The following is a 22517-nucleotide window of genomic DNA, read 5'->3' on the forward strand; positions in this document are numbered from 1 at the left end:
TGAACACAAGCTTCACAGGAAGATTTCCATTCTAAGTAATAAATAAGTTCAGCTATGTGCTCTGAAGAGAAGTAAAAATCCCATCTTGCATGTTCAGTTCTGGCTGCAATTGACTGGTTTCTGTTCTTTTTGACAGTAGCATTGTTTCACAGGTGGTTGTGATAAAGGGAATCGGTGCAGAGAATTCTGTATAAAAGCAGACTAGAGTTCACATTTGCAGAGGAGAATGAGTCTTGGAGCTTATGTGTATGTAGACACTGATATCTAGCTGATGAAGTATGTTTATACAGTACTGAACTAGCTATGTTATATGAAACATCTGGAATATTTTCAAAATACATTTTGGGATGGAAATATGCTCCTGTGTATCTGCAGTATATGTATATTAGCTAGTAAACATTCATCTAGTAATGCTTTCCTTTATTTTTGATATCATAAAGGAAACTCATATCAATAGTTCTGTTGAAAATGACATAGCTGCAGTCCTGCTTCACTGGGGTGTACAATGTGCATATAATTTCAGTGAAGCCTTAGGCTACAGTTAATCTTCTAGAAGGCCTTGCTTGAGTTTCAGAACTGAAAGGGATATTTATAGTTATTAAATTGCTGTATATGAAAAATAAGCACTGACCTTCCTGAATGCTGCTTAAATAAAAGCCTTGATGGCCATGCCATTGAATTGTGCAGTTGCCCTTCACTATATTAATTTACCTTTATTATAGGTATTTTTGTCAAAAGTATCTGTAACTACTTTGAGCACTGTGGAAGATGTACCATCACTTTTAAATACACCAGGCATCAACTACTGGTAAGTGGATATCTGTCTTTGGTGTTGGAGCCAGACCCAGGTATCCACTTGGTAACCAGAGGAACAGATTTTAGGCAGTCAAAACAAAAGCTTCCTGCTGAAAGGCCTAATGTGCTTACAAGAACCAGCTAAAAACTTAATAGATCATATTTTGAAATGAGGTAATACTTTGAAAGTAGAAGCTTTTTTATCAGCCTCTTGAATATTCTTCCAAGTGCTAATATGGTAGATGCCGTAATAGTTTGACTAAGGGTTTTAGAGTTGTTGGGTACTTCGGGGGGTGGGAAGGAGTGTAGACTTTTTATTTGGTGCAGTTACTGTGGTAAGTGGACAGGACTTAAATTAGAATCTAGAATAAAAAGAAAAAATTGTGGCTGTGGATGGGTTATTTGGCCATGAATGCAGAGAACATGTTTGACCAAAGCCAGAATGACGTTATTTCAAGGGATGTTAAATAGCAAATAGTATGTACAGTTCCCAGTTAATCGTAGTATTAAAGCATATGGAATTGAAACAGCAGAGTGCCTTACAGTATCATGTCTGCTAATGTTGAAGGTAGTCATCTTACTAAAATGGTAAGATGAAAAAGCAGAAGCTCAGTTTGTTAGTGTACCCTGTATAACAACATCTTGATTCATAATGGCACTGATAATTCATTTCCTAGAAAAGCCAGAGTTACACAGTGAATATCCTTTTGCTTTCCTTCGATTTGCTCTGCATTTGCTTACACCTAGTTTACTTTGCTGTCTTGTTAGATTAATCATCTTTGAAACGGAATGAAGTGGTGCATTTTGTTCAGCTAATTTAGGTTTACGATCTTACTGTAATCCCAGAAAATGGATAGTGTTGCAAGTAGTAAAACAAGTAGAAAACATGTTGCATTAGTTTATGTCCTCAAAGATACATAAGCTAATGTCTAAATTAATTACTCAAAGAGGAGTAATGTTGCTGCGGGCAGGTGATGGAATTTTTATCACATTTTCATATGTTCCAAAGCTCAATGTACTCATAAACTTTCTACTGAGAAAACGCCTTTATAAACCATAACAATTTCAAATGTCAGACTAAATACTTTGCATTTACTTTTTAATGTGTTATCCAGAAAGGACATGTATTTAATGAAAACGTGTCTGTTTTAAAGCAGTTTGTAGAAACTCTTGTGCCTTCAATGTGTGCACATAACTCTGTATCTTTAGTAAGATAGGCAAGTGTATTACAGATAGGAGAATATCTCTAAAATCCCCAGGTTTTACCTAAAGACTTAAATATTTCAACACATCTGGCTCATTTAAAGCTAATGCATTGAAGGGTGACTCATAATGAGTAGACTGCCGGGAGTTCGGGAAGCTTGAGGTACACCCACAGGTAATCAAGCTTTGCAACTAATTGAGCTTTCAAAGTTATTTTAGCTATATGTGTTGTACGGAAAAGGTGCACTTGAGAAAGTATGCTGTGCGAAGCTCTCCGATTTCATGCAAGTTCCAGCCTTGCTGAATTTTCAGTGTGGTGAAAACTTTGAGGTTCAAGGTGAAAAAATCAGTATTGTGTTAGGTGAATAATTGCCACTGCTGTCATGGTGGTTGTGGCAGAACAATAAATACATGATGTAAGAAATTCTCAAGTGTGCAAATTATTCTCCACGCATACATGTGTATTCATGTATCATAGTAAATGTGCTGATGGTACAGCCCTGATCAGGAAAACGATTTGTAGTTACTTTAAGAAAAAACAACAACAACAACAAAAAAAAAAGGTGGAACTGCCAGTTGCCTTCAAATGAAGTTTCTCTTTTTCAGCATGCAGTCCACCAGTTCTTACTTAACTGTATAAATGAGGGATAAATCCATGTTTATTAGTGGGATTGGTTTGGGTTTTTGCCTGATACAGTAGGTGATAAACTCTTGGGCCTGGCCCTCATAGCTCTGAATTGTAGTTTTGAGGTCTTTTCTCTCTAGTTAAAAACAAAACAAACCCCAAAACAACAAAAAACCACAACACTCCCCAAAAGCCCTATGAATTTGTATCAGAAGTTGCAAAGACAGCAGTATAAGTAATGTTCCTCTTTTCAATAGTAATTTAGTTGCTGATATTTGTTTCCTTGGCATTCACTTCTCTACAAGTGGTAAGTATGTCAAAATAAGGATTTATTGAGGTTCTTCAAACTAGAGGTAGTCTATTTGAGAACCTAACTCCTGCACATCAGGGAGTCTTTTCTAAATATATTTTTCCTTGTTTCAGGTTTCAGATATAAGGTATTGAAGTAGCCTGGGTGCTATTTCATCATCTTAATAGTTTTGTCAGAACAATATCTATAATTCATAGCAGAACTCAGGACAGGGGAGGTTGTGAAAATCTGATGAGGAGAGGAGATTACCAAGTAATAATATGCATAGCAGAATGTAACCTGCCTTATTTCTGCATAGACCTACATTTCAACTCTAATCCAGCATGATGAAGGTATTTGTAAAGCTGTCTTCAGTATCTTGGCTATCAACCTGTTGTCAAAACCTTTGTCAGAAAGCTACCACTTGCTTTCTACATTCAGTCACTGGCAAGCAATTTTTTTCCAACCTTGTACTGTCACTCATTCTTTTGCATAGAGAATTTATGAGCACAATTTACTGTGCTGTTTCAGGCTTGTTAAATATCCTTACTAGCAATGTTGGACAGCAGGTCCAAGTTTTATTGTAAGTTGTCATTTGAGACTAGACTAAGCTTTAGAATGCTTAGTATCATCAAAATGCTGTTCTCCCTCATCTTCCTGGATAATCTATTCCCGTTAGACACATGCAGAATCAGGGGCTGAAATAGGTAAGCCTGTAAGTATCCAGATATATTCCACTTACCTTTTATAATACTTTGGGTTTTATGTGTAGTGGTTTGCCTAAGTGTTCTTCATGCACTCTGGGGAGGTGGGAGGGGGGATCAGTCTGAAATATTAACCTTCTATTTTTTTATAAGTTTCTGGGAAAAGGCATGATTTGCCAGTTATATCAATATTTTAATCAATAAAAACAGCTATCACAATGTTAGTTGTCTTTTGGGTTTTTTTTCTTTTTCAGGTTGTAGAATATAAAACATTACCTTGGGATCACATATCTACAGTAAATAACTGAGAATTTGGGAGTTTAGTAATGTGTTACTGGAATTGAGATAGGTCGATTTCTATCACTAACTTATTTCACTTTCCAGTTTGATATGGTGCTCTTGTATCAAAAATACACTGCTGCTTTTGGGTTGGAATTCTTCCATCAACTACTTAAAGAAAAATGAAATCTTGTTTATTACTTTATCAGTCCTCAGTTTTCCAGTTTTTGTCTGTGACCCCTGGGTATTAAAACCCAGTGTTAGTGGATCTTAATGTTAAGACATTTGAGGTCTACTATTATTTCCTAAACTCTTTATTTTTTCAGCTCTTGAATAACATGCATAACAGGTTAGTTGTTACAGCCCTGGTCCCACTCCCGTCCCATCCCCCCCTTTTTTTTCTCCGAGTGAGATACCCTGATGCCAGGCTACTGGTTAATCTCCTTAAAAATGTCTACAAAGATGTGAACTAGCCTAAATCTTGGTTGTCTCTATGCAACAAATGAATTAATACCCAAGTTAAGTCAGAACAGATTTTGGTACTCACTAGGGATAGCACAACCTGTGCCTGTTGCACATATTCTGTGCATAATTTGTATTTCTTGCCTCCTTTCTTTAATATTGCTATGTGTTGGGCTAGGTGAAGATGGTTTTATTTGGTGCAATTCTTCCTCATGCCTTATACATTACCCACATGTGAAACAGCATACATTTCTGGGTTTACCATGTTTACAATGTTGGGGCTCAGAACCCATGTGAACCACAGGGCTCAAGTGATTTTAATAATTACTCTAAGCTGTGGGAATTTCACTGCAATATCGTCCATAAGGATACTAAAGGAGACCTTTTTTAGTATCCCAGTGTTCCTTTCAAGGGAGAACTGCTGTGGCCTTCTGTTGTCTTGTAGCTGTCCTCTTTCAGCTGTGTTGTCTGTTTGTAAGGCTGTTGGAAATCAAGCTGTTGGATATTAAAGTATCAAATGTTCAAATGAGATCATTTCCACTGTCTTTATCTGTATCTACTGATTCAGCACTGTACTTAGAAAATTCAGACAAATTTGTGAGCCTTAATCTTCTTTGATAAATTCCTAATGACAGACTCTTCATAAATAATACATGTCTAAATGGTTTTAATGTTTCTGCCTTATCAGTGTCCAATAGATTCTTTAGAAGAGAAGCCAGATTTGCTGTTGATCTCTCTGTTTTCTTTCTTTCTATCAGAATCATGTCTAGCTCCTTGCAGTCCTCTAGCAATAAACACTTGTTATTTAGCTGTCACAGATCTCAAAATGCTTTAATATTTCCATTGCTACTGTTCTCAAGCAACGTAAACAAAAGGGGATTTATGACAAGCATCCTGAATGGGTGAACTAATGGAATTGCACTGCACTTAAAAGACCTTTTTGAACTCTCTTTGAAAAGCCTTTTAATCTGTCATGCAGTCAGTTCGTGAGCTATCGGATAAAAGAAAGTCAGAGATCTGGAGGAATTGATACCAAAAAAATCTAAAGAGTGATTGCTCTGATTGCATACTATAATCCATAGCTAGCTAGGTTTTAAAACTTAATTTTGATTTTGTTATGAACTTGCAAATGCATGAAAACCACTGTGCAGTATGAAATAAAAATGAATGTATATATTGCAATGAATCTCTTGCAATATTGAAACTGCCTTAAGAGAGTGAATAATAAATTCAGCCCTTCAGAGAAAAGCCCTACCAGCAACTGAATATGTGATAATTCCATTAAGAAGGATACCCTGTCACTCAAGCATCCTGCTTCCTAAGACCCATATAGAAGAATACAGTGTTAATCCTCAAATTGGCAGACTCCCAAGGCAGTTAATTATGTAGGACTCCATGTAGCAGATGAAAATGGCAAAATAACTGCCTACCGTTGGGGAAGAGGTAACATTTGAAACTGTCATCATGAAAGCCAATAAATCTGTGGAGCTTTGAGTCTGGCCTCTCTAACAGCAAAACCGATGATGAAGTAGGGAGTAGTTGAAGGTGGCTATTTCTTACGGACTGAGTTTTGAACTACACAAAAATTATTTCGCTTTTCACTTATTAAAAATATTTTTTATTTTCTCAGAGCTCAGGGTTGTTTGGCTTGTTTTTTGTTTGGTTTTGGGGTTTTTTTGTGACAATAATTTTGGCCTGAATAATGTTTTCCCTTTCCTCACATCTGAATTTCAGGATTACAATATTCAACAGCTTTGCAACCCATTGAACCTAAGAAGGTTCCCCATCCATTCTTTTCGAAATGGAAAAGCGGATAAATCATTATTCTTTTGAGAACACCCCAGAAATGTCATCTCAAGTTTTAGACTCTGTTTGTGCCAGATGGCTCCGGCTCAGTTGGCTGGGTCGGCATTGTGCTGGAAATAGTTCTACTGTACTTCACATCATAGCTTTATTTACTGTCTCATTAATTTTAACTTTTCCAGTTTCCCTATTCAGAAGCCATTAGGGTTAGGTTTCATGCTGTGTTAAGAATTTTAAATAACCAGGCAGAGTCCTGTCACATTACAGGAGCAAAACAGCTACTGCCCAAAGTATGCTTATTCTCTTATATTTATTTGTGATCTTGAAGATGGCCTTTTTTGTTCTGTTACCTCAGCTTGTATTGATCACTTATGTAAAAATTAAAACTGATGTGGTTTGCCAAAATTGTCATCTAGCAAAGAGTGATTTGTAGTATATTCTACATAAATATGCATGCTGTAGTACCGTAGTTGTGTGGAAGTTTTATTTATTATATCTGCAATTAGCAGCCTCTGTTGTATATGTTTGTATGCTGGGTTTGATGTTTTATCCTATTGCATGTTCTTAAGCACTTATTTTTGACAGTTGCAGAACCATTTGTCACTGAGCAAAACCTGCAAAGGAACCTGGAATGATTTGTGGTACGTAGGTTGATTATATGTCCTTCAGGAGCCTTCTGAAGGAAGCAGAAAGGCACCTCATTTATTGTTGTAAACAACAAAAAGCCTATTTTGCTAACTGCTGCTAATGTTTGAAGAAGGCTTTTGCTCCAAGACATGATTTGAAGTGTACTCTATGAAGTTGCTAAGCCACTGTCCATCATATTTGAAAGATCATGACAGTCAGGTGAAGCTCCCAACAACTGGAAAAAGGGAAATATAACCCCCATTTTCAAGAAGGGGAAAATGGAAGACCCAGGAAACTACAGACCAGTCAGTCTCACCTCTGTACATGGCAGGATCATGGAGTAGACTCTCCTGGAAACCATGCTAAGGCATGTGAAAAACAACAAGGTGGCTGGGGACTGCCAGCATGGCTTCACTAAGGAGAAATCTTGCCTGACAAATTCGGTGGCCTTCTATGATGGGGCTACGGAACTGATGGACGGGGTGGAGCAGTTGATGTCATCTACCTGGACATGTGCAAAGCATTTGACACTGTCCCACACAACATCCTTGTCTCTAAATTGGAGAGACATCAATTTGATGGATGGACCACTTGGTGGATAAAGAACTGGCTGGATGGCCGCACTCAAAGAGTTGTGGTCAACGGTTCAATGTCCGGCTGGAGACCAGTAACGAGTGGTGTCCCTCAGGGATCGGTGTTGGGACCGGTCTTGTCTAACATCTTTGTCGCTGACATGGACAATGGAATCGAGTGTGCCCTCAGCAAGTTTGTGGATGACACCAAGCTGTGTGGTTCTGTTGATACGCTGGAGGGAAGGAATGTCATCCAGAGGGACCTTGACACACTTGTGAGGTGGGCTGATGCCAGCCTCATGAAGTTTAATCATGCCAAGTGCAAGGTCCTACACCTGGGTGGGAGCAATCCCAGGCACAACTATAGGTAGGGCAGAGAAGAGATTCAGAGCAGCCTGTGGAGAACTTGGGGGTGTTGGTTGATGAGAAACTGAACATGAGCCATTGTCAGTGTGCACTCACAGCCCAGAAAGCCAACCGTATCCTGGGCTGCATCAAAAGGAGCATGACCAGCAGGTCAAAGGAGGTGATCCTGCCCCTGTACTCTGCTCTTGTGAGACCTCACTTGGAGTATTGTGTGCAGTTCTGGTGTCCTCAAGAAGGACATGGAACTGTTGGAACAAGTCCAGAGGAGGGCCACGAGGATGATCAGGGGACTGGAGCACCTCCTGTATGAAGACAATCTGAGAAAGTTGGGGCTGTCCATCCTGGAAAAAAGGCACATTGAGGACCTCCAGTATCTGAAGGGGGCCTGCGAGGATGCTGAAGAGGGACTCTGTCAGGGACTGTAGTAATAGGACAAGGGGTAATGGGTTCAAACTTAAAGTTAGATGTAAGTAGGAGGTTAAATATAAGGAAGAAGTTCTTTGCTGTTAGGGTGGTGAGGCACTGGAATGGGTTGCCCAAGGAAGTTGTGAATGCTCCATCCCTGTCGGTGTTCAAAGGGGCTTTGATCTGAGCAACCTGGTCTAGTGTGAGGTGCCCTGCCCATGGCAGGTGGTTTGGAACTGGATGATCTTAAGGTCCTTTCCAACCTATTCTGTGAGTCTATTGACTTGAGGTTATTGCTGGCAAAGCTTTTTCCATCACCAGTTATTTTTTTCCTGCAGTTATCCTGTTCATGTTTCTTCTGACTTTTGTAGGAGCATGACCATAACATCTTGAGAAAACACTCTGCAAGATAAAGTTGAATCTACTGTAGCCAGGCCTTGAAGAAAAAGTGAATTCCCAATAGGATTTGAAATCGTCAATTAGTGCTGCTTTCAGGCAAGCTAATCTACTATGAATTTCAGAAGTACATTATCAAAGGCATGACTCCTGTGTACTTAAAATTAAAAATGGCCTGTCAGTAGGAGCTGTAGTATACTTAACTTGGAGATAAAGCGTGAAGTAGAATCCAGAGACATATATTTACAATGCTCACCACTTTTCCAAATAATTTAAGTGTCAGTGGAGAGAAATATTCCTATCTCTCTAGAAACTCCTAATGTGAAACTCCTGTTCACTTGAGGGAAGAGCATTACTGTATTAAATTGACTTTGTTCACTGACTTGAAATAGAAGATTTGTTAGGGGCATGGGGGAGGGAGAGGTGGTGAGAGTGGGATGGTTATTTTTCTCCCTAGTGTTTGCAGATGTGGTTGGGTTCACCCACATTTAGAAACTTTAAGGCAAATTAAAACTTTGCATGTGAACTGTGTACTGGGACAGTTAGTGAGTCTTGTCCTTCTAAATCATTTTCCTTGATGTGCATAAATTGAGCATAAATTTAGTAGCTGGGGAGATGTTCTTCAGTAACGCCTAGTAGCAGTTACAATTTAAAAGAATTGCTTTTCTTTCCTGCCTGGTGTGGTCAGTAATTCTGAATAGGGCTGAACAGTAGCAGGAAATGCTTGTACGCAAGAACATGGTTTACTGTTGTGAGCCTATGTCTGGCATGAATTCCTCTGTGTCTTTTAGGAGACTTTGCGTACTTAGTGGTCCCAGCTCTGCTAATATTTTTTAGAAGTATGTTAGTAAGAATGCACAGGACCTAGCAAAACAAAAGCAAGGAGCTAAAAAAATGAAAAGTTACCAACAGGCCTGTATGGTTTTGATAGCTAATTGCACTCATGTATTTGATTCTTGGCTGATGTTACCTATATACTCTTTCTGATATTGCAGAAAAAGTGTGCCTTTGGGGGGATTCGCATTCATGGTGCCTTGAAAAGCATTAATGTTGTTATTTTGGCAAAAGCATTTTTATTGCCATTCTGTAAACCAGAAAATACAAGCCACAGAGTAACAGAAGTCACACAAACCACTAGTTTTATTTGAAAAATATTGAATGTATATAATTGAAATTTAACAGATCTCTCTTCAGGAAACTGTAGGTGTGACTATTTTTAATGTAAACTTGTATTCTGATATTATGGTCTCTTTGCAGGTCTGCTTTCTTATTTTCAAGAATAGCCTGAAAACATCTGGCATCACTCCCTTAAATCCTCCTAATCTTCTATTTGATTAAATATGCCCACTTTAGTTACAGCCCATTAGAGAAGCAAAAATAAAGCATATTTCATATGCTTGCTTCAGTTGTTTCTCTAGCATTTTATATGTAAAAGTTTTTTGGCTTGTGTTCATATTAAATGTAAAGACAAGTGAACAAATAAAACTGTGTCCCTGCAGCCTTTTAATGAGTACTGTTCCTTGAAAAGCAGTTTTCTTGGAGAATGCTATCCATCTAAAATATCGCTCCTTTCTGTTATGGTGTCTAAATAATAATTGGAAAAAGTAATTAGAGTTAACCATTTACATACATTCCTAGTTTAACTTTTGCTATTTTTGCTTTGCAAATTTTAGTTTCTTCCCTAGTAAACAATCATCAGAAAATTTAGGGGTTTTTAAAGTCCTCAGTGCTTCTTTACACTGTATGATAGTCCATTGAAACACTTGCTGACAATGGGCTGCTGTTTGCAAGTGCAGTAACAATAACTTTGCCAGTAACTTTGCTTAAGGGCAGCTGGATTCAGGCAAAATAGCCTAGCAGCATGCTGACTTGCCTTAGCTGTTCCACAACTGCTCAACATTAAATGAAAGGCTGCCACTCCCGAAGACAAGCATGCATTGGAAGCTCATCTTTTAACATTTTAAAATTGATGAAGCTAAAAATCTTTGAATTTAGGACCCAGCTCTTATCTACTTTTGTAGCACTGACTCCATTTCAGTGAAGCCAGCTTAACAGTACCTACAGAATTTGTTCTTTCTTTTTTATGGAGTTTTTTATAAAACATCTTTTACAGGGATTTGGGTGAGCTGGAGCTGCTCTTGAGTGCATGATCCTGTTTTATAGATTTTTAAGACATAAAAAATTGAAGCTCTTCTATCCTGACTTCAGGAGCTATGAGGCTGAATACTCCTTTTTGCCTACATGTGACGTTCAAAGTATTAATTGTAATGAAAAGCATTATCTGTATTTGCATGTATTTAATCAGGTAGGGGGATGTACTGCAATAAAATTGACTTACTGATTGTGGAAATGAATTGTGTGATTAAAATAAAAACTGTTTGTAATGACTAGAATAAAGAAGATTATGAAGAATGAAGCTTTAAAAGCAGAAACAGAAAATATTTCTATTGTAGTGCCTGTAGTTAATTTAACTGTGAAAGTTTGTTTTTGTTTTTTTTTTTTTTTTTCCAAAATGTGTTATATACAAAAGGTATCTTGTGCTTGCTTTGAAGGCTTCTTTCTAGTTTCAAACACCTTTCCATCCCTAGTCAATTTTTTTACAGGTGCATAAACAATTCTTGGTGCCGTTTCAGTGGTATAGAGAAAAGAGACAGCAAAAAATTAGTGTTCATTTGATAGTGGTAGATTTGCTTAATCACTTACTTCTCTAACTTCCCTGGCCAAATACTGAACTTACCCCTGTGAGGCCAATTTCTGTTATTACACAGTAAATCATGACCAGGCAGGGCAGGAGTGAAAATTTTCTCACTGTGATGTTAGAAGATGGAAGAAGTAGGAGCCTGAGTTTGTAGCAAAAGGACATGCAACCTGCAGATGTTTGCTGTGTATCTTCCACGCTGTGAAGTCTGTGAGAAGTATTATTTATGGAGAACATCTGGTTTCTTGCATCTCTGCTTTGCAGTACTTACCTAGTCAGTGTACTAAGAAATGTCTGCTACTTAATACCTTTTATTTCCTTTTTAAAACCTTGTCTAAACAGCTCTGTCAAACGTGGAGTCTTTATCTCATGCTGATGTCCTGTTGATGGCATTTTGTGCTCATAAGTCAGTCTTGACCAAAACCTCTCAATGAGCTCAGGACTTCAGGTAGTTCAACATCTATGTGCAAAGCTGGGGAGCAAGTTTGGTAAAGGTACAAAGCTGAAAGAGGCCAATTTTTTGATCAAGATTAATGGTAGCAATATTGTAAATAATAGAACAACTGAAAATCTGACTTGGGTGTCTTGATAGGAAAAGGGTTTATTATCTTCCTGCCTCCTCTGTGTTCAAGGACTTATTCCCTGCCTGCTCTTTCTGTTATGGCACAGAGCTTCCTTCTCTGGACACTCGAGCTCTGTTGATAAAGCTAAACTATTTACTGCTGTTATATCGCAAATCTCTGTCATGCTTATTGAGAAAGCAGTTTGAAGATCACTCTCATTTTTGCTCATTTTTCTTTTGGTAGTGAGCTGTAACACCAAGATCTTGCCAGGATCCAAGGGTCTGTGTGGGTACTCATGCCAGCTAAAAAAGGGACAGAAGAGCACACATAAAGACAGGGGAAGCAGAAATTAAGAGGGGACAGTGAGCTCAGACTTCTGGAAGCTTAAGCAGATAATGGTCCTGGCTATAGTAGAAACATGATATATAAATAATGACAACCATCAACTTTTCCTTGGCTGCATCAATCTCCCATTTTCCTGGCACTTGCAGTTGTGTGATTGTTAATTATTTATAGAATAGACTAAGCTTAAAATTGGTTGTTACTTTTTTTCTGTCATGTGGTTTTCAGGCAGATTTTTTTCCCTGAAGCAGTTCACATGGTCACAATGTATCAGTGACTGAAAAAGAAAGGAGGTAGCATTTATGGCACACCAACTACCCTCTGACTTTCAAATGACAGAGAGTGATTAAATGATTCAAGTGGGAATTTACAGACATGTATGTGTGTAGAATTAAGTAGAAGATGCAACATGAGGCTTCATGTTGAATGCAATTTTCTGTAAATAATATATTTTTCATACTTTATTTTACAGTTGCTGCTAACTTACAGAAGATAGTAGATGATCCAAAGGCCTTGAAAACATTGACTTTTAAATTGGTAAGTGAAAACATGAAGGTATGAAACAAATCAATTATCATAGTATTCACACAGAGTCTGTGATTTATCTCATTTGCAGCTATTTTGCTGAATAAATGTGTTGACAAGTAAGGTGATTGAAATTGCCATGTGTGAGAGAAATACCTAAATTCTGTTTTGGCAGGACATTAGGAATATGTACAGTCAAACAGCTCCATAACCATGCTGGGGAAGGGAGGTTCATTCACATGAGTTCTGAGAAGTCTGACGTTTAGGTGAGAAACTGCAGGGACAAACCTCTTGGGAAGAATTGCAGAAACAAGTGAAGCAGCAAAAACTTTAGTTGTTAGGTTAACTCCCTTCTACTCACACTCCCTTTACTCTGCCCTGGGTGAAGTGACCTCTGCTAATGGACATTTTGTTCCAATCCCATTTTTTCCAACACCTGCTGCCATTTTTCTCACATGCAAGTTGCTCTCTCCACTGCTTGCTTCTCCGTAGCTCTTCCCTTCAACCATATTTTCCTCACTTGCAAGTTGATCTTGTTCCCACTATATTTCATTGCTGTTTCTCCCTCCCCACTTTTCTCTTTTTTGTATGTACAGCAGACGCTGGGACTGTTTTCTGCGCTCCATTTTGTGCGCTGGTCCATGAGTCCTAAGCTTGTTCCATTTTGATGCTATCATGATAGATTAATAGTAATAAATTTTCATTGCTAAAACTTAATGAAGAATTGTTGTGCTGTATTTGTTTTTATTTCTTGCTAAAATTAAGTTGAAAAATTTGCATACCTAAAGCTATTGAATGATTAGTAATGTAAATACCAAACTCTTAGCAATTAGTTTACAGCACCCCTTGCTGAGAGTGCCTCAGCTATGTGTGAAAGCCTAGATAGATTGAATGGCTGTTAGATAAGCAGGTCTCCAGAGTCTCACCTTTGTTTATAAAATCAGCTGCTTCAGATGGGCTGTAGGGAACCATTTTTAAAGTGACCTAGTTGATGATAATGTGTTGATTCAGGATTATTCTTCCTATGTAATTTTTTCCATGTAGATTTGAGTAGTTTTAACTGACCAAATAATTTGGACTAATTTTTCCTAATTTTTTAATTTTTCTGCAGTCCAGTAAAAACACTAGAACTTGCATCTTTCTTTTGAGAAAGGGTTGTGGGGGGGATGGAAATAAGGACATATAACTTGGTAAGGGCTGCAGCAACAAAGCAATCTAACTAAATACACCTTAAAGGCTGCTGCTTCTCTTTTTGCACCTGATCTGTGTTCTTGCTGTCTAAACATCTGACTTAGCTTTTTCGTGTAGTCAGTGGCATTTCACCAAGAGCATTTAGATCTGTAGATACTCCAGAGACTCTGTAGAAATCTGGGTTTTTAGTTCACATGCTTAAAATAGAGGCTTGAGATTCCAAAATATAATATCCCACAGTATCCTGCTAATGTTTATATATGTTATAAACAAATCCACTTGAAAATTCAGGTTTGGGTATTTCTGAGATTTAGTTGAATTTATTGGTGGGGTGCAGTTAACCTCATATGGTATTTCAAATTCCAGTGAATGAACACTATTATAATCCTACTCCTTACCATAATCAGAATTAATAGACAATCCAAAATTAGTGTCTTTGTTCGTCTCAAGTTAAGTTCCATTGGCTAGGTAACAACTCCTGAGGTTCATTTTTAACGTAAGTTTCTTCTTGATATTTTTAACCTAGTTAGCTTAGTTCCCTACTTCCCAGAAAAAAGAATATACCCACAAGAAGTATCTCAATTTATGCTTATCCTTGGATTAGTTTAATATATGTTCCATTTCTGCCCGTTTCTATATTGTGTGGTGGAGTTGCGAAATTAATTGTTGCCTAGGAGAACTTTGTCATTTGTTTGTATGCTCTACTGAGTTTTTGGTACCTCTTAACGAGGTCTAACTGAATTTGAGAGCACTTGTATACAGCTTGATTAAAACACATTTTGTTAGTAAACATTTCATGGGGTTACCCTGCTCTTGCAGGGGGGTTGGACTAGATGATCTTTCAAGGTCCCTTCCAACCCTTGGGATTCTGTGATTCAAAGTCAAAATGTACATAATCCCATATCCGTTCAGGGAATTCAACTAAAAAGTCATCTTCAGTCTAGGACTAGTTACTACTATTTGTGGAGAAGAAGAAGGAGCCTGGTTAGTATCTCACTGCTTGCAGATTGCTTTTGCTGGTATTTTGCTGGTATATAATATTTGTATTCAGACAGCAAGCATTTTCGTCTTTGTGGGGAAAAAAAAAAGAACAGCTTATGTCTTAATGGGTTTTGTCTTTAATTATTGCCAAAATAGTAAACAAAGTTGTTTAAGGTGCGTGGATAAATCTGTCTTTTAAGGTTGGATCACCTTCTTGCATATTTTTTTGATGGTGCATCCTTCATCTTACAATGATGTCATTCTACAAAATATATATCTAGTACTAAACCTCCCTTAGTTGTCTTGGCTAACAGAGACTGATGACTTCCCTGCAGGATCCAGCTGTCCACACTTTGGAAGGAGGCTGCTTTAATACACAAGTAATCTTGGTAACGCTCAGTTATTGCGCAGCAGAATTTGCATTTTATATAAAGATTTTTCATATGAAAAGGGGAGAAAAACAGAGATGAAATAATGCATTCAGTCACTAAACAGTGAATTGCAAATAGTAAGAGCTTTTATGTTCAGTTAGTGTATAATAGTAGTACTTATCGCTAAACACAAAATACAAGCTTACAGGTGCATTAATACTAGCCAGTATTTATTGATAAGGTGTTACTTAGCATAGCTTTGAGAAGACTGATAGCTAGCCAGAGTGTAGAATGATGTTTTATGGGCAAAATTCAAACTCATTTTATTTAGTATATTTGCAATCCAAAAGCCATTGAGATATCTTAATAGTAGTCAATGGTGATGATCTCAGACCTTTAACTTGCTGCTTCAATGGATAAGATCTGTGAAAATACTATCTGAAGAGAGAACCTCTGTTCTCTGTGTCTGATCAAAGTAAATTTGAAGGATTAGCCTGATGTAATGCTTCCACAGATATCAAATGAGTTAATTTTGGGCATGAAAACTCACCAGATAATGTCACTCAGTGCACCTTGTGTGCACAGTCTGAGAGCTTCTTTCCTTATATTGAGCATACACAAGCCAGTTCTACTAAAGGGTTCAACTGCTACTCGTGTATAAAAGGATCAAGGGCATTTTTATAGGGTGAACCAATTTTTCAGACTTTTTGGGGGGGATGTGCCAAGGAGTCTGAAAGCATCTGTCATAAGTGATTTACCATTATACACTGTTCATCCAATTGTATTCTTATTTTGATTTATCTACCACACAGGTGAAGAATGCATAAAAAACACCCTTTATTTAAAATCTCGTGAGTTCTGTCCTAGAGAAGTAATTTTTGTGTTTAAAAATCAAAATATAAAAATACTTCACCTACAGTGTGTGTAATTTTTTTAAGCAGATTTACAGTAACAGTTCATTCCTGAGCAAGGTGGTTTTATGTTCTTACTGTTACTTGTGAAAAATAAGCTGATTACTTGTGCCAGTTTGTATTGTGACAGGCTTTACTGAAGAATCTCAGCTGTACAATTTTAAGTACTAGACTACTGTCGGAAAAGAGATGTTCTTTTGCAAATATTAATACTTTTATAGACTGCTTCAATCTCTTGTTTAAAAATTCAGTGGGTTGGTATTCCAGACAGACTTGATAGCTGGACTGAAAAGATATTTGGTGTCCACATCACTATGGTAAAAGGACTCTATACACATGTAGGTTGTTTGCTTTTCATGAGTGAAAACAGTGTACTCATGAGAAAAAGCAAATTTGCCTTCAGTCTGGAAAGTTTGGGTTAAAGAATTTAGGTCTTTAAGTGTTCATTTGTCAATGTTTCTTTCAAATTTTTAATATTGATTGAAAGAGTGTGCTAAAATTAAGGATGCAGTCGACTGATGCTGATGGAGGATACACCAAGCAGTCTGAAAGCTTTCCTTCGAGTAAGCTCTTTGCTGACTAATCAATACGGCGAAGATTTATAGCCTGGTTGTCAAATCCTTCTTTGTAGGGTGATACATTAAATATTTCTGTTTGTACTTGCAGGCCTCTGGCTGTGATGGCACTGAGATTCCTGATGAAGTGAAACTGATTGGGTTTGCTCAGTTAAGTGTCAGCTGATGTCTGTCCCTTGACCACAAGCCGAATTGTGAGATTGCGAAGAGGCCAGCTTAGATGCAGAGGAAAATTAATGCACCACACACTGAGTTCTGCTTCATTATCTAGCAATTCACAAAGTCAGACCAAGCAAAGCCCACAGCTGCACCGCTGCTGCTAACATTCGAAATGCTACTAAATGTCTCTCAGCAGTTGATTTGGATTCCCCCTAAGTGAAAAGCCTGTGGAAATGCACTCAGGTGGCTGTATTTATTGGTTACAAATGGAATTTTCTATCAAGCTTACTTCTTTCATAAACTTTGAGTGATACTATTTTCCCTGTACTTGTGGTTGATAATACTGCCTCTGTTCTGTTCTATTTAAAAATTAACATAAATCTAAAAGTTAAGAATTACTAGCCAAACTTGAATTCTAGTTTTAAAACTGTGAATTTTATTTTTCATATATTTATGCATTACACATCTGAGTAATAAGAAACTGATTTGACTTGATTATGTGCTATTTGTGGTTAATCTCCCATTATTTAAAAAAATCAGGTATATCTTTGAACTATTTGGTAACTTCTGGGTTTTTTTTGAAATCAGTTAATTAGGCATTAGCAAGCTTTTGTTGGTTGTGTGTTTAAAAACCAGTCCACAAACTGATTGTCAGGGGAGTGGGAGGTGCCTTGCAGACAGTGTTTTAAGAATGTGCCTGAGGCTGCTTAAATAAATAATCTCCATTTCCTGGAAGTACCGTACATGTGGTACAATATATATAAATATAGATATCTGAGCAAGGAGAGGATATACAGTAGCAAAGGTGTAGAGTATTTTGACTATGCTTTATTGGGGGTCTATGAGCTAGAAGTACTTCGAACTGTTGTCATTAAGGTAGAACACGTACTGTGTCCATCTCTGATCTGACGTACCCTTAATGATAGAAACTGGTTTCATACAGGTGATAAAAACTTGAAGAACGGAACTGAAGCTTTACTTGAAGTTCTGCAAAATACCAAGGTGGAATGAAAATAACAGGGCTTTGTGCAATGATCAAGTAAAACTCTGTCACAAAGAAAACACTTCTGACCCAAGTAGTCTTATGCTTAACCTGTGACATAGATGTTATGGAGCTAGTGAAGCTTAGAAAGACTTTTGAAATTTGAAGACATGTTTCTCAGAGGTTACAATTTAAACTACTTCCTAGCTAATCCTAGATAAGCGGCAGCTCTTTATTGTACTGAAAATGGCAAATATATATTATTAAGAGAAGTTATTTATAATGCCTTGTCATAATCGTTGTTCTAGAGTCATTTGCATACAACTCAATGTAATCCCATCCCATCCTACTGTTTACATGATGATTACTCCAAGATGACTGCAAAGGTTAAAAAGAAAAATAAAGGTGTATTGCACAAACAGATTTGTACTTTGAATTTCCATGCTCTGTGTGCATTTCAACAGCTGTGTGGCAGGGTGATGTTACAAACGTCTGCTGCCCTTACTTAGGCTATAAGCAGCACCTGGAAAAGGAGGAGACAAAATACTGCTCACTCAAAAGGAGAGGGTTGGTCTTGAGCTCTTGACTGCTTGCTTTCCAGTGCTTTGCAGAAGTGATGCTTAAGACTCCTGAGGTGCTTATACTTCAAGAAATCGCTTGGTTGGTTGGGGCAGGACTTGTATGCCTGTATGTATGGGATGCTGGTTTGTGTGGGAAAGAAGGTGAGAAGGGTTGAGGGCAGAGCAGGGTTGCAAGTGCTGCCTGCAGCCCAGGTGTGGGGCTGGTGGCCACAGCTGAGGCTCTTTGAGGCAGTCAGGCCCTCTTAGTGCCATTGGTGCCCCCGAGGTCCTCTGGTGAGAAAAGATCCAGCTCTGGGGTGGGCTTGGGCAGTGTGGTGGGTGCTGCAGTCTGTGCTCTGCTGGGGCCTAGCCTGCTGTAAGCAGCCAACAGAAATGGTAGGTGTGTTTTAACTTGGCTTTGGGGTGTTTTTGGGGGTTATTATGTCTGCTCTGTATCTCTCCCACTTCACCTCAGAGCTCTATAATTGGGTATTTATCTCTTGCCCTGTGTTGTTTAATGCTTTATCTTAATTAGTTTGTGCATGCTTTGTGACCGGCTGTCTGGGGCCAGCTGGAGGAGGAGCTGGGCAGAGGACTTGTGGCAGCCACCACAGCAGTGGTGAGGCCATGGCCTGGGAGCCTCTGCCTTGGCTGTGCTGGCTGAGAACCGAGGGTCATGCATCATGTCTGCCCAGGGGGGCAGGCTGCTACTTGGTACCTAATTGTTTGTTAGCAACCTTTATGTTGGAGTAAATTAAAAGGTAGCATAAATATACATCTGCCAGTGAAACAATAACCTGCAATGCTGTGATGGGGTGACTACTGAGCAGGACCCAAAGGAGTGAAGTTCAGAGCATTGCTGTTAGATTGTTTTTGTTAGTTACGGTAATGTATGCTTCACCAAATGTTGCACCATTATTGACTAATCTATCTGTAAGGTAGTTGGCAAGTTAACTTTCTTGGGCAAAGAAATGAACATTCAGGGAAGCTGCTTGTTTTCACGGATGTATAAAAGAAGTGGGAATATATAGTTGGTTAAAAATCGTGTTCTACTCACTATACACCTCTCTGTAGGCTGGGGAAAAGGTGTTGAGGTAGGAGTACCAACTGTCAAAAGTGCTCATCTACTGTACTGGTTGGGGCTGCAGGAGGTGTCTAAATAAAGAAGGATGTAGTAGTTTAATTGAAGCAGTCAGCAGCATTGTACCAAGATAAAGCTCTAACGGTTGTTGCTCACTTGCAGTCTGATGCAGAAACATGCCAATGCTTCACTGAGCTTCCTTTGTTCAGTGAGAAAGCAAATACATGCAGCAATGTTATTTATTGCAGTTGAGTTGGGTTTTAATTTAGGGTTTCTTTTTCTGCTGCAAAGGTATTGTGAATAAATACAATGTGAGTTAAATGAGTACAGAGGGACAATGATCTGAAAGAAAGATCTGTTAATAGGAAGTTAATAAGTAGTCTGTTCTTGCAGGTATGTGTGGGAAAGGTAAAAATATACAGTAGGTTGCTGTAGAAAGTAGTGTACAGGTGATGATGGAGTAGAGGTAGGCATCAAATATAATAGGAATTTGCTTCCTGAATACTATATTTGTATTCTCTGTTGAATAACAAGGGAAAAGAGAAAACTTGCAGCTATGAAGTTATTTATGTTTAGGTGAAAAGCATTTAGGAGATGGGTACAGTTCTCAGGTGTATTCTGTGATTTGCCCCAAAGCAGCTGTGATGCTCCTGTTAGAAAGGTATTGCTGGACAGTACCTGGTGCCTGTTGCTGGCTGGAGCACCTGTCTGTGTTTGAGGGAAGAGGTCACTTAATTAATGAGGTGAAGTTGGAACAGGTGAGGACCATAAAACTGTCTTTGAAGCCAGGAAAACAGGGCTTAATTAGATGATTCTAAAAATATAATCATCTGTAGGGATGATTACGTGGCTGTGCTTGCAACTGGCACATCTGCAGGCTCTCTAGGCTGATGAATGTCAGTGTCCACAGAGTCAGCCCTCACAGTGTGCTCTGCTTCAGTGTGCTGAAAGTAGCTCTGTGCTGTGGACTGAGATGGAAGTCAGTCAATGAAACACAGCTCTGTCCTTATTATTTTAAATGTGTTAAAAATAATGAATATAAACATAGAATTTAGCTTAGCACCAAACCAGATCTGGAGAAAAACTTGTTTGTGCATTTGTAAGGGACTGGTAGAGGAAGGACATTTCCAGCCTTTTTCTTCCTGGGACTCTAGCATGGGCTTCAGGCCAGGAAAAGCTGCCTCCCACTCTGCCAACGTATCCTTTCCATGCCAGGAGAACAGGAGTGCACGTCTCTTTGCTCTGACAAGTGCTGACCTCAGATATTCTCACTGACACATACAGAGGGTTACGTTCAAGCTGCAATGCAGCTAGTTAGTTGTGGTAAGTATTTTTACTTTTTAGAAACGTTATCCTATGTCCTACCACAATTTCCTCTCTCGACCTCTCAGCCCCAGAGCACACTTCTGCTTTGTGCATGGAGATGGAAGGAGAAGCTGGGAAATATGCCAGGAAACATCACTGAATTTTCTTCCCCCTGTGTTCTCTCCCCAGAGGAAGATGAATGTGTGCCTTTTGAGCCACCTCGGTCTGATTTAAAATCTCCAACTTGGGGGCTTCCAGAGTGATCCTGTAAAATCTGATCGTGGGGTATCTCTTCAGAATGTTTTTAAACACTGTTATTTCTGTGAGAGGGAATGCCGTGTGCAGTGTGTAAATGGTGTTCCTCCCCCTCATGCTTTTCTTAATCAGAGATATGTTTTCTTTTTCACCACCTACCTCTGCATAAAGATGTTGGATGATGAGATTGGCCTGTGACTGAAATCACTTAGCTCTGATGATAAATCTGACACAGAACTAAAACACTGCCAATTGCGTGCATTGAAAATGCTGATTTTTGTTCAGTGGGGAGTAGAGGATGCTACCCCTTCTCCCTTCAAACCCCCCTCCCCCCCCCCGTGTGTTCTACAGGCAGAAGTAAAATACGAAACTTTGCTGATAACAAACAGCAGTTGGTATTATTTTTTTTTTGCCTCTGGATTCATTGTGATGTAAACTTACTTGGTCAGTTGCTGTGGGTTTTTCCACTGCATCAAGTGAGCAGCCTGTCCACCCTCTTGCAATGTAGTTATGCATGTACATACACTGAGCATACTAATTACTTTAAAATGAGAAGTTGGAAAAGCAGCAGGAGCCTACATCTTCGAGTTCCCTGTGCATGTACTCTGCTAATGAGATGATGGAGCAGCTGGATTTACTCAAACCATGAAAACTCCAGCAAAGTCTGGTTTACTTGTGGTTTATTACACAGTGGCCCAACTGATAGACTATCCAGGCATATAAGTTGAGCATTGAGACATTTTAGTTATTCATTTTATCTCCGTGACTGAGAGTAACATTACAGTGAACATAAAAATGTGGGTTTACAGCTGCTTTATGAGTGTTAGATTGATGCTTGTCAGGCTGTTGCATAGTCATTGTAATCTCAGGTGTTGAACCAGACTTGGTAGTTGTTACTTTGTCCGTTTCTAATAACATTCAGATTATGGGCAATAGTGGATCAATGAGCAATTACAGGGACTTGGGAGAGTTTATGGTAAGAAGGAGAAATATTTAATTTTCGCTGCAGTAGAGAGGTAATCTTGTCCACATCAGGATATTAATATTTTGCCATTTGCTTTTCAAATGTGAATTTGAAAGTCTGTGCTTGTTTTATTGTCTCGGTAGGGTGTAGAAAATCACTTGTGCAAATGGATGCATTTATGTAGAGCAGCAGCTATGAGAAACAGAATTGGATGGAAATCTGGTTTTCTATCATAGATGGAAAATACATGCTTCTCCTTGTTTTCTTTTTCCCAAGAGGTGCGCATTTTAAGAATTAATGAAAATATCTTGAATATGTAACTTGTGTGTGTGTGTTTGGTTTTTGGTTTGTTGTTGTTTGGTTGGGTTTTTTTTCCTGGGAGGAAATGGTTATTTGTTTTTTTCATCCATGTAAGAATTCAGATTCATTAAGGAATGATATTGCCCATGCATAGGAGTCCTGTGCTTCTTTAGATTTGCTTTGAACAAAAGGCTTTTTTTTGTAACTAGATCGAGCTTTGTTTCCTTT

The 22517-nt window shown here is 38.5% G+C and overlaps 1 protein-coding gene across 1 annotated transcript in view; it reads left to right on the top strand.

Annotated features, from left to right (window-relative positions):
* Positions 1-18245, top strand: part of STK39 (serine/threonine kinase 39) — a 101689-nt gene extending 83444 nt beyond the window's left edge. The window contains exons 16-17 of the mRNA XM_034065391.1: positions 12602-12666; positions 16775-18245. Of these exons, the coding sequence (XP_033921282.1) occupies positions 12602-12666; positions 16775-16849 (140 nt within the window). The 3' untranslated portion in view covers positions 16850-18245. The remainder of the gene's footprint in view (positions 1-12601; positions 12667-16774) is intronic.
* Positions 18246-22517: the final 4272 nt, after the last annotated feature.

This window comes from Melopsittacus undulatus, chromosome 8 (genome assembly GCF_012275295.1).
Source record: "Melopsittacus undulatus isolate bMelUnd1 chromosome 8, bMelUnd1.mat.Z, whole genome shotgun sequence".
NCBI lineage: Eukaryota > Metazoa > Chordata > Aves > Psittaciformes > Psittaculidae > Melopsittacus > Melopsittacus undulatus.